The sequence below is a fragment of the Blennius ocellaris genome (assembly GCF_963422515.1).
Source record: "Blennius ocellaris genome assembly, chromosome: 20".
Lineage (NCBI taxonomy): Eukaryota > Metazoa > Chordata > Actinopteri > Blenniiformes > Blenniidae > Blennius > Blennius ocellaris.
In genome coordinates, this window is record NC_137669.1 from 15,164,832 (window position 1) to 15,176,355 (window position 11,524).

Genomic DNA, 11,524 nt, shown 5'->3' on the forward strand with positions numbered 1-11,524 from the left:
ACTGTTTGTTACCAATCTCTCTGATCATGGGCTGATCCACACAAACATGTCAGTATCAGAGCTCAACAATCATCTTTTGAATCAAATGTGTTGGAATCATGCAACTGTGCAGAGCAAATCCTCAGGATCATGTGTAAAAAGCCCGAAGCAGGTGGAATACACATTCTGTGATTTTTAATCATGTTTTTTGTACTGATTAATATTTTTGGAACACGTGAATGCTATTTAGCAGGTCTTTGTCCGCTACCCTGTTGACTCCACCTCAGAGATAGTCAAGGTCTTTATAGACAATGTTTACTTGGGACCAGGACTAAGCACAGAGACAAATACAATACACAGTTATTTACATAATAAATGAAAGTACAGTAATGAACAATCACATTTGAAAAAGAAAAGGCCATGCATCCCCCAGTGCAGGTTCATGCCTGTGGCGCGTGCAACAAGCCAGAAGAGGTCAAAGTCCAAAATATGATTGAGAAACATACTGTTGTAGCGCATGTGCAAGGTTAGACTTATTACTTCAACACAATTATATACTCACACGTTTTATATCCATACAGTTATATATATCAGATGTCTGTACAAGAAGCAATAAAAACATATTTATTGTCTTGTCCGTGTAAGGGTTAAGATAATATTAGAGTGACGGTAGACTATATTTCTCCATTCATAGTTTACATTGATATGGAATACATGGATGGCATTTATTTCTGCTGGATTTGGGCTTTCATTAAGTTCAGCTTTACTGTGCCATATCATTTTGATCACATGTAGCCCGAACTTGGGCAACATGGGTATACAGAAAGATAGTATGGTTATAAACAGCCACCGTTTTATTTCTTGCAATGATGACAGCAGCTATTGTGCTGCACGAATGAAAATAAGCTGTAAAGATAAACTATCAAAGGCAACCATAAACATTCACATTCAAATGGCATATACACTTTCATTTATTGGAGAGAGATCCACATGCTTCTTCTGCATTGTGTATTTGATAGAATATGGAGTTTCATAAGACACATATAAATACAATTCTATGCTTTGAAATCCAGCACTGTGATGACCTTATTGCTACATCTTATTGTCTTTTCCTCGAAGGTATCAAGAAAGTATTGTCAAGGAAGCTTAAATACATGATTTCAAGGGGAAAAATACTCTGGGATTTGTTTAGAAAGGGAGAATGTAATATGACACGATTCCTGTCTTTTTTGCAGACCAAACTAGCATTTTAAGTGTGAAACAAACAACCTATACCATTTATTATGTTTATAATACACTGGTCTTTATGTGTAAGTCACTTGTTTCCTATCAAGACCTGTATCAGAAGTAGCCACCATAGTAATTGTAGCAATCATTGAGTTCTTTATATTTTCCAGCTTCTATATCAGCACTTACAAACACTGGATGCAAATAAAAATCACATGATTGTAAATGAACAAACAAACCATAATGAGCTTAATCTATTGAAGAGACTCTGTATTTTAATGTGATTGTTTTTGTTTCCTCAACGATATTCTCCACCAACACACCCATTATCCCAACCTGAAGAAGAGCACTTCAAAGAAAATTGAGACAGCTAATACTCTACTCATTGCCTTTCAGCCTCTTGTGTCCATTCGCTGCTATTCTCACACTTTGTAAATTACTTGTAATCATTTTTCTTTTTTTTTAAAGCAAGGACGGCGCTAAATTTAAGGATCTTACAAAAAGCCACGATAACAGGGAACGTGCTTGCTACCATAAGCTGAACCTCTCACACCTTGTTTTTCTGCATTTTTTCCCCCCCATTAATATGATTTGCTACAGTGGATCATCTTCTTCCAATACCCTCTGGAGAAAATGGACCTGGCAGCAGTCAACTGCTTTAAAGTTTCGTAAAATATTAAATGGGAATGAACAAAAAACAAGAGGCAAGAGAGGCCAGGTGGATGAATCCGAATAAATACACCTTTTATTTGACTGATTGACAGATTTGATTATACAAACGCCAACACAGAGCTCTGAAATAACAGGACCAATCGGTATGACAATGACTGTACATTCTTGATGTGACCCTCCCACGTTCTGAAATCCCATCCCCGACCACCACCCTGCCAGCAGTAACTATGAAACTTAATCACTAGTGCTTCTTTCTGTACAAGTAAAGCTCAGCTACCCACCCAACCCTCCCTCTTCAGTGTACAGTCTGCTATCTACACAAATGTTCAACTTTGTCATCAACTCCAGGAAAAGTTTGGCCAATAATAGGAATCGAGTCCCATGACAAACCATAGTGTCAAAATTTGTAGTCGATTTTTTTTCTTCTTCCCAAAATCAGGTCTGACTCACGTTGTCAAGCAGTCATGGTTGCTGTAATAATAGAGTTCGCACTCTTTCAGGTGAGTTTGTAGTGTAAGAGCATAGTAAGGTTGTATGTCATTTGGTTGAAATACAGTCAAAAATCTTGCAACAAAAGGGTCTAAGGTGAAATAACTTCCTTCATTTTCCTATCTCAGCCACTCTGCTTACACACACACATCCACACAGACACTCATTCACAAATACTGTACGTTTCCCTTCATATATGTAAAAAAAAAAAAGACTGGTTGCAAATTTTGCCTCAGGCATTGTTTGTTATTTATCTCCTCTACCCAAGCGTGACTTGCCCCACACACATTAAACACACAACCATCTCTATTTTACCTAAGTGCAATTTCCTCATCATGCGCCCTCAAAACTTCCTACAGCCAAAACACTAACCGTACCATCACAACAAATGGATGGATAAAACACTCATTCTCGTTCTTGCAATCAGTCTTTTCCCAACTTTCTCTCAAGCCTTCACATCCCTTTTGGTCCCCCCCCCCCCCCCCCCCCCACTCATGTAACAGACAGTCTTGTATGTAACAGTGACAAATCCTCGGTGACACAGCCAAGGAGGGAAGAGGAGGTGGGTGGGAACGAGGTGTGGGGAGGAGAGAGCGTGTTCATCTCCTTGAGGAGACGGTGAAAGACGATGGGGGGGTGGGGGGTGGGGGAAACCGTGTGTCCACCGCTCTTTTCCCCTGGATTTTTAAGATGAAGTGGAGGGTGAGAGTGGAGGAAGGAGGAGAGGTGGGCAATGACCGGGGTGGAGGGAAAAGAGAGCAGGGTGAAGTGTGTTGGTCTTCATGTGTCCTGGCCATCGGTGGCGGGGGTCTCGTTGGCATTGGGCAAGTCTGAGTCAGTCTCCCGGTTCGATATGCGGTCCAGCTCTGCCTGGACATCACTCAGGCCCAGTTTCGAACCTGTATGGGGGAAATACACATTTTACTTACAAGAAAGAAATGACAGTCAAACAAGCTGATTAGCAGATGCAGTGAACAAACAATGCAAGTGAGTGGTTAAGCCACCATCCAGTCAAGTCAAAGTCAAGTGCACATGAAGGAATTCGAGCTGGGCAAAACACTGACAATCATTTAGCGTGGGGGCAGTGACTGAATGACTTTCGCGCTGTTAATCATGCCGTTAAAAATGCTACATCTCAGAAGATGATGATGGATATTTTGTGCTCTCCGTGTCTTAAGTCAACCCCCAGATTTCCTACATCATCACCGGGGCTCAGGATGAGAGCAGCCAGTCACGAGTCACCAAAGGCTGAGTGAGAGAGCAAACACAAGAAACTAAACTGCAAGTCAAGTGATAAAAACATAATCTTTGGTGTATTTATTTATACAGGAAAACACGCAAGCAGCAGGCTTTTGTTATTTCCAAAACTGGTCATGATTTATTTGGATTTCAATAGCACTAAATTTGTCCTCAAGGGAAAAGACTGCAGAAAGCAAATTATTTAAACTTAATATCAAGCATGTGGTTTATATGTCCCCATAAATCAACACACTGCAGTGTCATCTTTCCATTGCCCAGCCTTTGTTAGAATGTGCATTGACTGTGAATGATGTTATTGATGGTGCAAAATGCAGCATGCAAAAACAATGAAAAGAACAAACAAAATGAAGTGAGTGGTGCAAAGTAAGGACAAGGTAGACAAGCAAAGATATGGGAGGCATCTGTCATTAAATTACCCTTTTTTTTTTTTTTTTTTTTTTAAATCTTTCTGTCATTTCACTGTTGATTTAAGCAATCCTAATCCTCTATCTGTCCTGCATGTTAAACATTTCTCCCTGTTGCATTAAAAAAAAAAAAGAAGAAGTTCTTATGAAGCTGCTACCATACACTCATTTAAATCAAGTGTGCTGAAGCAGGGAGACATCTTAAGGCACTCTGACAGTGATTCCAGCAGTCTTAAAAGTTTATTAGCTGCCACACTGAGCGACATGGCTCATTTATGAACTTGTGTATGACAGTAAGTTTGACTGCGCCATGCCCTGGCGTGTTGTCTCCACTGAATCACTGGCGACAACGTAAAGACGTACATCAGTTGGGAGGAATAACAACTGAATCACAGGTGACAACGCAACGACATCCATCAGTTGGGAGGAATAACATCCCGTCTACATACACCAGCAGTGCCTTCAAGAAATAAAAGAAGTGAACCAAGAATCAAATCATTGTTCTACATTGCATCTAATTTCTGCCCTTAAAGTGCCCCTGCACTGCATGTTTTAAATGTGTACGGTCCCATACATCCCATTCAAATAAGTTGGTTATACTAAACCTCTGCAGAAGCTTGAGGAACTGTTTTGAGAAATACTGTTTTAGTAGCGAACAAGCATTTTTGTTTCTTTTGGATTCTGCACACTATTTTTTTTAGATGGCACCAGTGACGCTAAAATATAATGACATGTGAAGATTATCTCGGGTCGTCTATTGTTGCTGAACTGTGACAATGGACCGTACATCCATGCCCCCTCTTAAGTTCGCGACAAAAGAACACAGATTCTCAGCCACGATCGATGAGTTGTCCATTTTTAGTCTCAGACGGGAAACGTCGTTCAGTGTGTGAGGACAAGTATACAGGACAGTGATTTCTCAAAACTGTTAATATCAAATTAATTTCTTTCCACATGTGCTTGATCCATTTATCTTTTGGAAGAGGATCTTACTCCTAAGTAATTGTCACATGAAGTTAATGACACTTGCTTCACAGAAAACAAAACTTAGGCCTTGAGGCATAAAGCAACAACAACAAAAAAAAAACATGGGATCATCTCCTGGACCACTACTTTGGTTGCGTTTTGATCCATTTGAATAATCTGCATCGTAGAGCAGTTTATAGCGTGAATGGTTGAATTTCAGTACATTGAGCCTGCACTCTACGTTGCCGACACAGGAGGCCTGATCCCAGCAAAGTTCTTCCTCAGATGCTGGAGAAAGGTGGGACTTTTAGGGAAAGTACACACAAATTAAAAGGGGTTCTTCTGATGACCAACAATGTCATACTCAAGCAATAATGAATGAGAAGTATCTCGCTCACACACACCTTAACGTGGCCAGCATCCTCTGACTAGTGCGCACACACACACATACACACATCGTGAATGATGTTAACAGTGAGTGGCGTTAGGAAGGAAAAGAAACATTGACACATGGCTACAGACAGACGGAGGTGACTGTGATGAGCATGTGTTAGTGTGATGCACAAATGCACACGGAGCCTTTTATGGCCGTCTTTACCAAGAGTTATGCTCATGTCTGGAGTGGAGAACAGAGGAGTAAAGAGGAAGGATGTCAAATGGCAGGTAGAAATCAAATAAAGGCTTGAGTGATGAGGCATGACTAATGACAGCATTTGAATAGAATCAACTTGTTACTTAAAAAAAAAAAAAAGGAAAAATTGTACAAAATCAAAGTGTGTCCTCACCTGACTTCCGTACAGTCCCTGGAGTATTGTTACCGCCACCTGGTGTCCCCGGCCCGCCTGTCCCCGGTTTCTTTGTCAGTAGACTGTTGAAGAAGTTGGCCAACACACCCTCACTGGTCTGACCTGCAGCACAATGGGACTCGGCTCAAAACGACAACACGCAAACAGCAGCCTAACGACAGAGACAGCGGACAAACATGAGCACCTCCAAGTGTGCCAGACGTACCTGACTGTGGCATGGCGTTCGCTACGTTGGCCGCCGCAGAGCGATTACTCGTCCTTGGGGAGCCTGTGGGCGCTCTGCTAGTCGTGTCCTATAAATAACGGGTTGATGTCACCAAGATGGACACGGGACGAGAGGCTTTGATGTGATGAGGCAAAACTTTAAAACAGGAGCACTCACCACTGGTCGTCCTGCTGTCACAGCGGGCTGTTTGGCGATCAGCGACTGCAAAAACGAGCGCACAAGACACATAGTTTGCTTTTAGTTGACAAAGTCAAGAAACTCAAATTATCTTTACCATATGCGTCCAGATATGAAACAAAAGTGATTCTAATGACCTCTCCCTCCACTTTGCTGAATACCACAAAATCATCTTTTGGTGGCAGTAAAAACAGCCAATATATTAAAAGTCTTTCAACCTTCTCATGTATTCGTTAGTTCAATTCGCCAACGCCACAAAATACTAAGCGGCTCACGAGGATCAACAATATTGGCTCTGAAATTGTTGACCGCCCCCCTGCGGTTCATGGCCAGCAGCATCACCCAGAGCTCACATCATCTCTGTATTCCTCCTAACGTCACCCAGACTGTGGGACTAATAGTAGGAATGCGAGAACAGCAGTAGTCGTATAGAAACCAGTGAGATTCTGATCAGTGTGTTTCGCTCAGTCAGGTGTCGGCAGATCAGATCCAACACATTTCTCTTTTTCTGAGGTCCCTGTGCTGTTGTTATACAAAAGTTGACATAACATCCGGAGCTGAATATTAACTCTTGAATCAAAGACAACCTCAGGGGGAAAAAAAAACCTTCTAATATTTAAGACAAATAGCATGATTGAAGAAGCCATAACTTTTCTTACCTGCAGTTTAACCAGAAATACTTGGTCATCTTCAGCCTGAATTTCTTTTTCGTGGACAATCTAGGAGAAGAAGAGCAACAACAAATACATTTGAACACGTTTTGTGCTTCCAGCTTATCTTTGCAACTCTCAATCAACCAATACACTGGACTGAGTGAAGAGACCTGCTCACCGCAGGAGATGGTGTACAAGGTAATATGATGGATTTTTAATTGGAGCTTCTACCTTTCTGACTGGTGGTTTGACTATTACTTCTTCGAAGCTGTCGTCTGATTTTACTGTCTGGAAGTTCTCATGCAGTATGGCGATTTTCTTCTCATTGTCCCACCCTGACGGACTGAAAAGAAGAGAAGAGAAGGAGGGTCACAAACCAAATACAGTGGGGTCCCACGGTGCAGCGGAACATTTAAACAGACAGTTGGGCTTACATAAAGACAGCATCCCTTTCCACCACTTGTGCGGGGCAGTGGAAGGGAAAGCCGTAGAGTCTGTGGACCAGATATTTGTACAGGATGTCCAGATTCTTCATCTCCTTCACTGATGTGTAAAGCAGAGAGGCACCGTCTGTACAGGCTGTCAAGGACTACACAACATGATTAAAATACAAAGACTAAAAGCCAACACGGAGTAGCCAACAAGTATCGCTTAAAATAATTGCTTACGGTATACCCTTGACGTATGTCAGTGAAATAGTTGTACTTATCAGAAAAACAGGAGAATCTGATGTGGTTTCTGAATGCTGGTAAAAATCAGTAGCATCAATATATTTCATCACGATCACACAGCAGTCAGGGTCGACTGAAAAAGTAATTGTAAATTGGACTGTAAGACTTCGCTCGTATTTTTAATGGTGGAACTGGAAATCCAGATCCGTCCCAAATAAGGTCAAGGCCTAATGTGATGTGCCATGTTAGGGGTCAGGAGAGACGAGAAAAACAATCATCGGCCGGTGTACGTGTCAATGTAACTCGAGCTGAAGGATACACTGCAGGCAGAAACGTCTGATGTGGGACTGGATGAAGTCCAGGTGCTCATCTCTGTAGTCGTGCTCCTTCTCCAGTGTGCTGATGGCGTCGCACTGAGGGTTATTGGGCAGGTGTCAGAGGTGACATGCAATAAATCGGCATTGTTAACTGAACAATCAAAGTGTTTCTGAGAACAAAAAGGATAAAAACTATTCATTTTTCCACAGTTACATAAGCCACAGAAAAAGGAGGGCACATACCTTAGTGCAGACGACCATCATTGGTATTCCCAGATTGTGCGTGAGTGTGTTGTCTCCTAACGGCAACAGGATGCTCTCCTCCTCCTCGCTCCTTCTCTGCGGTGTACCATCTTCTCCACTACCTGGTTCTGTGTACTCTTGGAACTGTTTTACAACTACACGCATGAGAGAGCAGCACAACTAGGTAAATATTAAGACCTTACAGTGATGTCAAATGTACCGCACTGTCATTTTTTCAGACTGGCCTCGAAACTTTTACAACAGCTCCAATTGCAAAAGTCTGACGACGACGCCACATGTCAAAGTAATGCTCTCTACCTCTGAGAGGATGTCTGCCATTTATCTATTACGGAGTCTGATTGCCGTCAGTGTGACTCACTTCTGTGCTCCAGCTCCCGCAGCTTTTCCGGGGCGACTCGGAGTTTGTCGATGTGTTCCCTAGCAACCGCTGCCCACTTCTGGAGAGAGTCCAGCGCGTTCCACGGCCGCGACATGTCAACTGTGATCAGCAGCAGCGTGTATTCAACAGAGTCCACAGGTACTGCTACTCCCTGCAGACCCTTATGGTAAAGGTCTCCATCCAACACCCAGGCATTACATCTGGCATGGTCTAAACACACACACACACACACACACACATTAAGAGAAGTAAACTTACTGCTGTGGAGCCTAATAGTCATGTTACATATACATTGATCACTAATTACCTGGTTAAATAAAGGTAAAAAAAAACAAAAAAAAAACAATTATGCAATAAGTGAATAACAGAAGCAGCTGATTACCATCAATGTCATCATCATGGACATTAAAGTAGAGGTATTCCAGGCCACGCCCTTTCATGTATTCTTCAATCCCCTGTAGCTTTGCAACCAAGGTGGTCTTCCCCGAGCCCACCTCACCTAAACACACGCACACACACACAAAAAACAGGACAGGACATGACATGGTGCATATATAGTGTTTCTGGGGGCTAATAAGTGATGTGTTAAAGGAGGAATGCATTTATATACAGTATGTATAACCATAACAAAAAGATACTGAATCTTATGCTTTGGGAAAGACTGTTCAAACTTTCTACCATTTCGAGGTATTTTAAAGACTAAATACTCCCTTAATATGTTTTGCCAAATGCCAAAACAATTGCTTGCTTCAGTCACAGTCAATCTTAAATCATAGTGCAATGAAATTCTTCAAAAATGCTAAGTTGCTAAACTATGTGTAGCCAAGCGACACGCTGTCTGTTGACTGCATTGTTGAGTCATAATGGCTGCATACCTTACCTACATTTATCAACACTTACCATCTTAGTAGAAAGATACTTTGGCCACAAGTTTGCACTGCAGCCTATTTAATCAATTCGGATCATTATGTGTGCAACTTTCTGTTAAAAGCCAAACTAACACAATTTAGCCCTTTACACTATAACCTTAAAGAGTCTTGCCAAAATTAAAATACATTCTCTATCTGCAGAAGTACACATGTGACCAGATTAAATCACATAATAAAAAAATCACACAAAAGCTGTAAACAATCAGAAAGGACTATGTGTAAATGCTGTCTAGTTTTAATAGGGTACATTTACTAATGCAAAATTGTAGTTACTTAAACATTATCCAGCCATCTTCTGTACGGCTGCCTTTGATAGGTCACTCAGTCCACAAACACAGAGAAAGACAATTACTTATGCTCATATTTACATCTACAGTGACATAACAGTCATTAAGTGACCTCAGATGGAAGTTTTTGGACTGTGTGAGGAAACAAAATATTCTTTGGGAAAAAGGTCTACAGACACAGGGAGACAATAGAAAGCCCCCAAACCTATATATACCATATTGATTACAATCTGAAACATACAATATGTCTCTTAGTTTAAATTAGCAGTCATATTGAAAATACTTCCCCCTGGGATACTTGCTCATAATTTGGCCATCTGAAGGATGGATTTTTTTGTGTGGATTCCACCCCTGCACAGTATCATCTTTATAATGAAACTTAGGTATTAGATCAGAATGTTCGGCTTTCATTTAAGATCACACTCCCATGTTAAACAAATAGATGCATGGATGCAGCTAGTGCAGTAACTCATATAGTGCCTGCTGATGGCATGCACTCATCTGTGATTGCAGTATAAAGCTGGCAGCATGGCGTTATAAAGCCATTCTTGCACTGTGTCATGGTAACTTAAACCGACAGCAGAGCTTGCTGATGTTGGCCACACAGCCAGTGATGGTATAAGACTCAATGGGCTCCACAGGAACACTATACATCGCTGAGCGGGTGTGTGATTAGCTGCAATGGGTCGCAGGCTGCGGATTATCCCGGGCGGATGTGTGGACAGCGTGTTTTTGTGTGTGGACACGAGCGGGGCAGGGAGGCACCCTCTCCCTCTACCTACTCACAAGAAGAAAAAGAAAAACACAGCCCGCTAGTTTGTCTCGTCCTCTCACCATCATCTCTCCCTCACCGCTGCTGCTAGCATCACTGGATGCTAGAATGACTTGCAGGCTTTTATAGACAACGAGTGCGCGTGCCGCAAATGTACCTGCTCGAGACGCACCTGCCGCCGAGCGTAAACACACAAAAGCACCACGAGCCCTCCCCCGTTAGCTTTAGCTCTCGTGCAGAATTAAAAAAAGAAAGAAAAAAAAAACCCGGCTGTGGGAATGAGGTGAGCAGGGAGACTGCAGACATTCAGACAAGATACCCACCCATGACCAAGACATTTCTCCCGGACGGTAACTTCGATCTGGAATGGGTCGAGACTTCGCTCAGGATGGTGGACCTGCAGACAAGAGCAGCGCCCCGTTAGCACACAGCCTCAGCAGCCACGCTCATCCATGAACAAACAAACAAACGGCAGACAGCGGGGAGCTAAAGGCTAAAGCAGGCTGCTGTGTCACCAGTCAGCCTGGTGCTGATGCTAGCCTAGCCCCGTTAGCAGCAGGCTAGCTGTCAAACCATCCTCATCCCAACACCGAGAGCCGCCCGCCGCCCTTAAACTCTGCCCGCAGCCAGCCGGCTTTAAACCGCCGATCGCCCACCAGAGGTCCTGTCCGTCGTCCTCCTCCGGGTTGGAGCTCTCCAGCGTGCTCTTGGATCCAGCTGATGTGGAGGATAATAATGCACTCCTCCCTGGAGTCGCCATCTTCGCAGGCTTGTAAACGGAGCGGAGCGCCCGGATGTAGCAACGAGCGAGCTAACCGAGTTCCCGCACGGCACGCCGGGGCCGGGGCGTGGTCCGCACCGCCCGCACAAAGCTGGCCGCCCCGCTCCGCTCCACGCATCATCCACAAAGCAACACATCTGGAGCGCACATCCACAGCAGCATGGACACAGTGGAAACACCACATTCTCTTAAAATCAACAAATAAATGAAAGAAAAGTGTCAGATCGCGTCTTTTATTATGAGCTATTCATAGTCCCGATCATGT

The 11,524-nt window shown here is 42.9% G+C and overlaps 1 protein-coding gene across 2 annotated transcripts; it reads right to left on the reverse strand.

Moving 5' to 3' along the window:
- Window positions 1–2,182: 2,182 nt before the first annotated feature.
- Window positions 2,183–11,256, reverse strand: dync1li1 (dynein, cytoplasmic 1, light intermediate chain 1). Of its 2 annotated transcripts, XM_080515558.1 has the most exons (14): window positions 11,135–11,256; window positions 10,802–10,875; window positions 8,873–8,989; window positions 8,470–8,700; window positions 8,091–8,245; window positions 7,850–7,943; window positions 7,294–7,429; window positions 7,091–7,202; window positions 6,866–6,925; window positions 6,186–6,230; window positions 6,009–6,096; window positions 5,783–5,905; window positions 5,596–5,613; window positions 2,183–3,266 (listed from the first exon to the last, which is right to left on the reverse strand). In XM_080515558.1, the coding sequence occupies exons 1-14, from the start codon at window positions 11,236–11,238 to the stop codon at window positions 3,148–3,150; spliced, it is 1,476 nt and encodes a 491-aa protein (XP_080371684.1). In that variant the 5' UTR covers window positions 11,239–11,256; the 3' UTR covers window positions 2,183–3,147. The 2 variants fall into 2 exon arrangements, with proteins under 2 accessions (XP_080371684.1, XP_080371685.1); XM_080515559.1 differs by lacking the exon at window positions 5,596–5,613.
- Window positions 11,257–11,524: the final 268 nt, after the last annotated feature.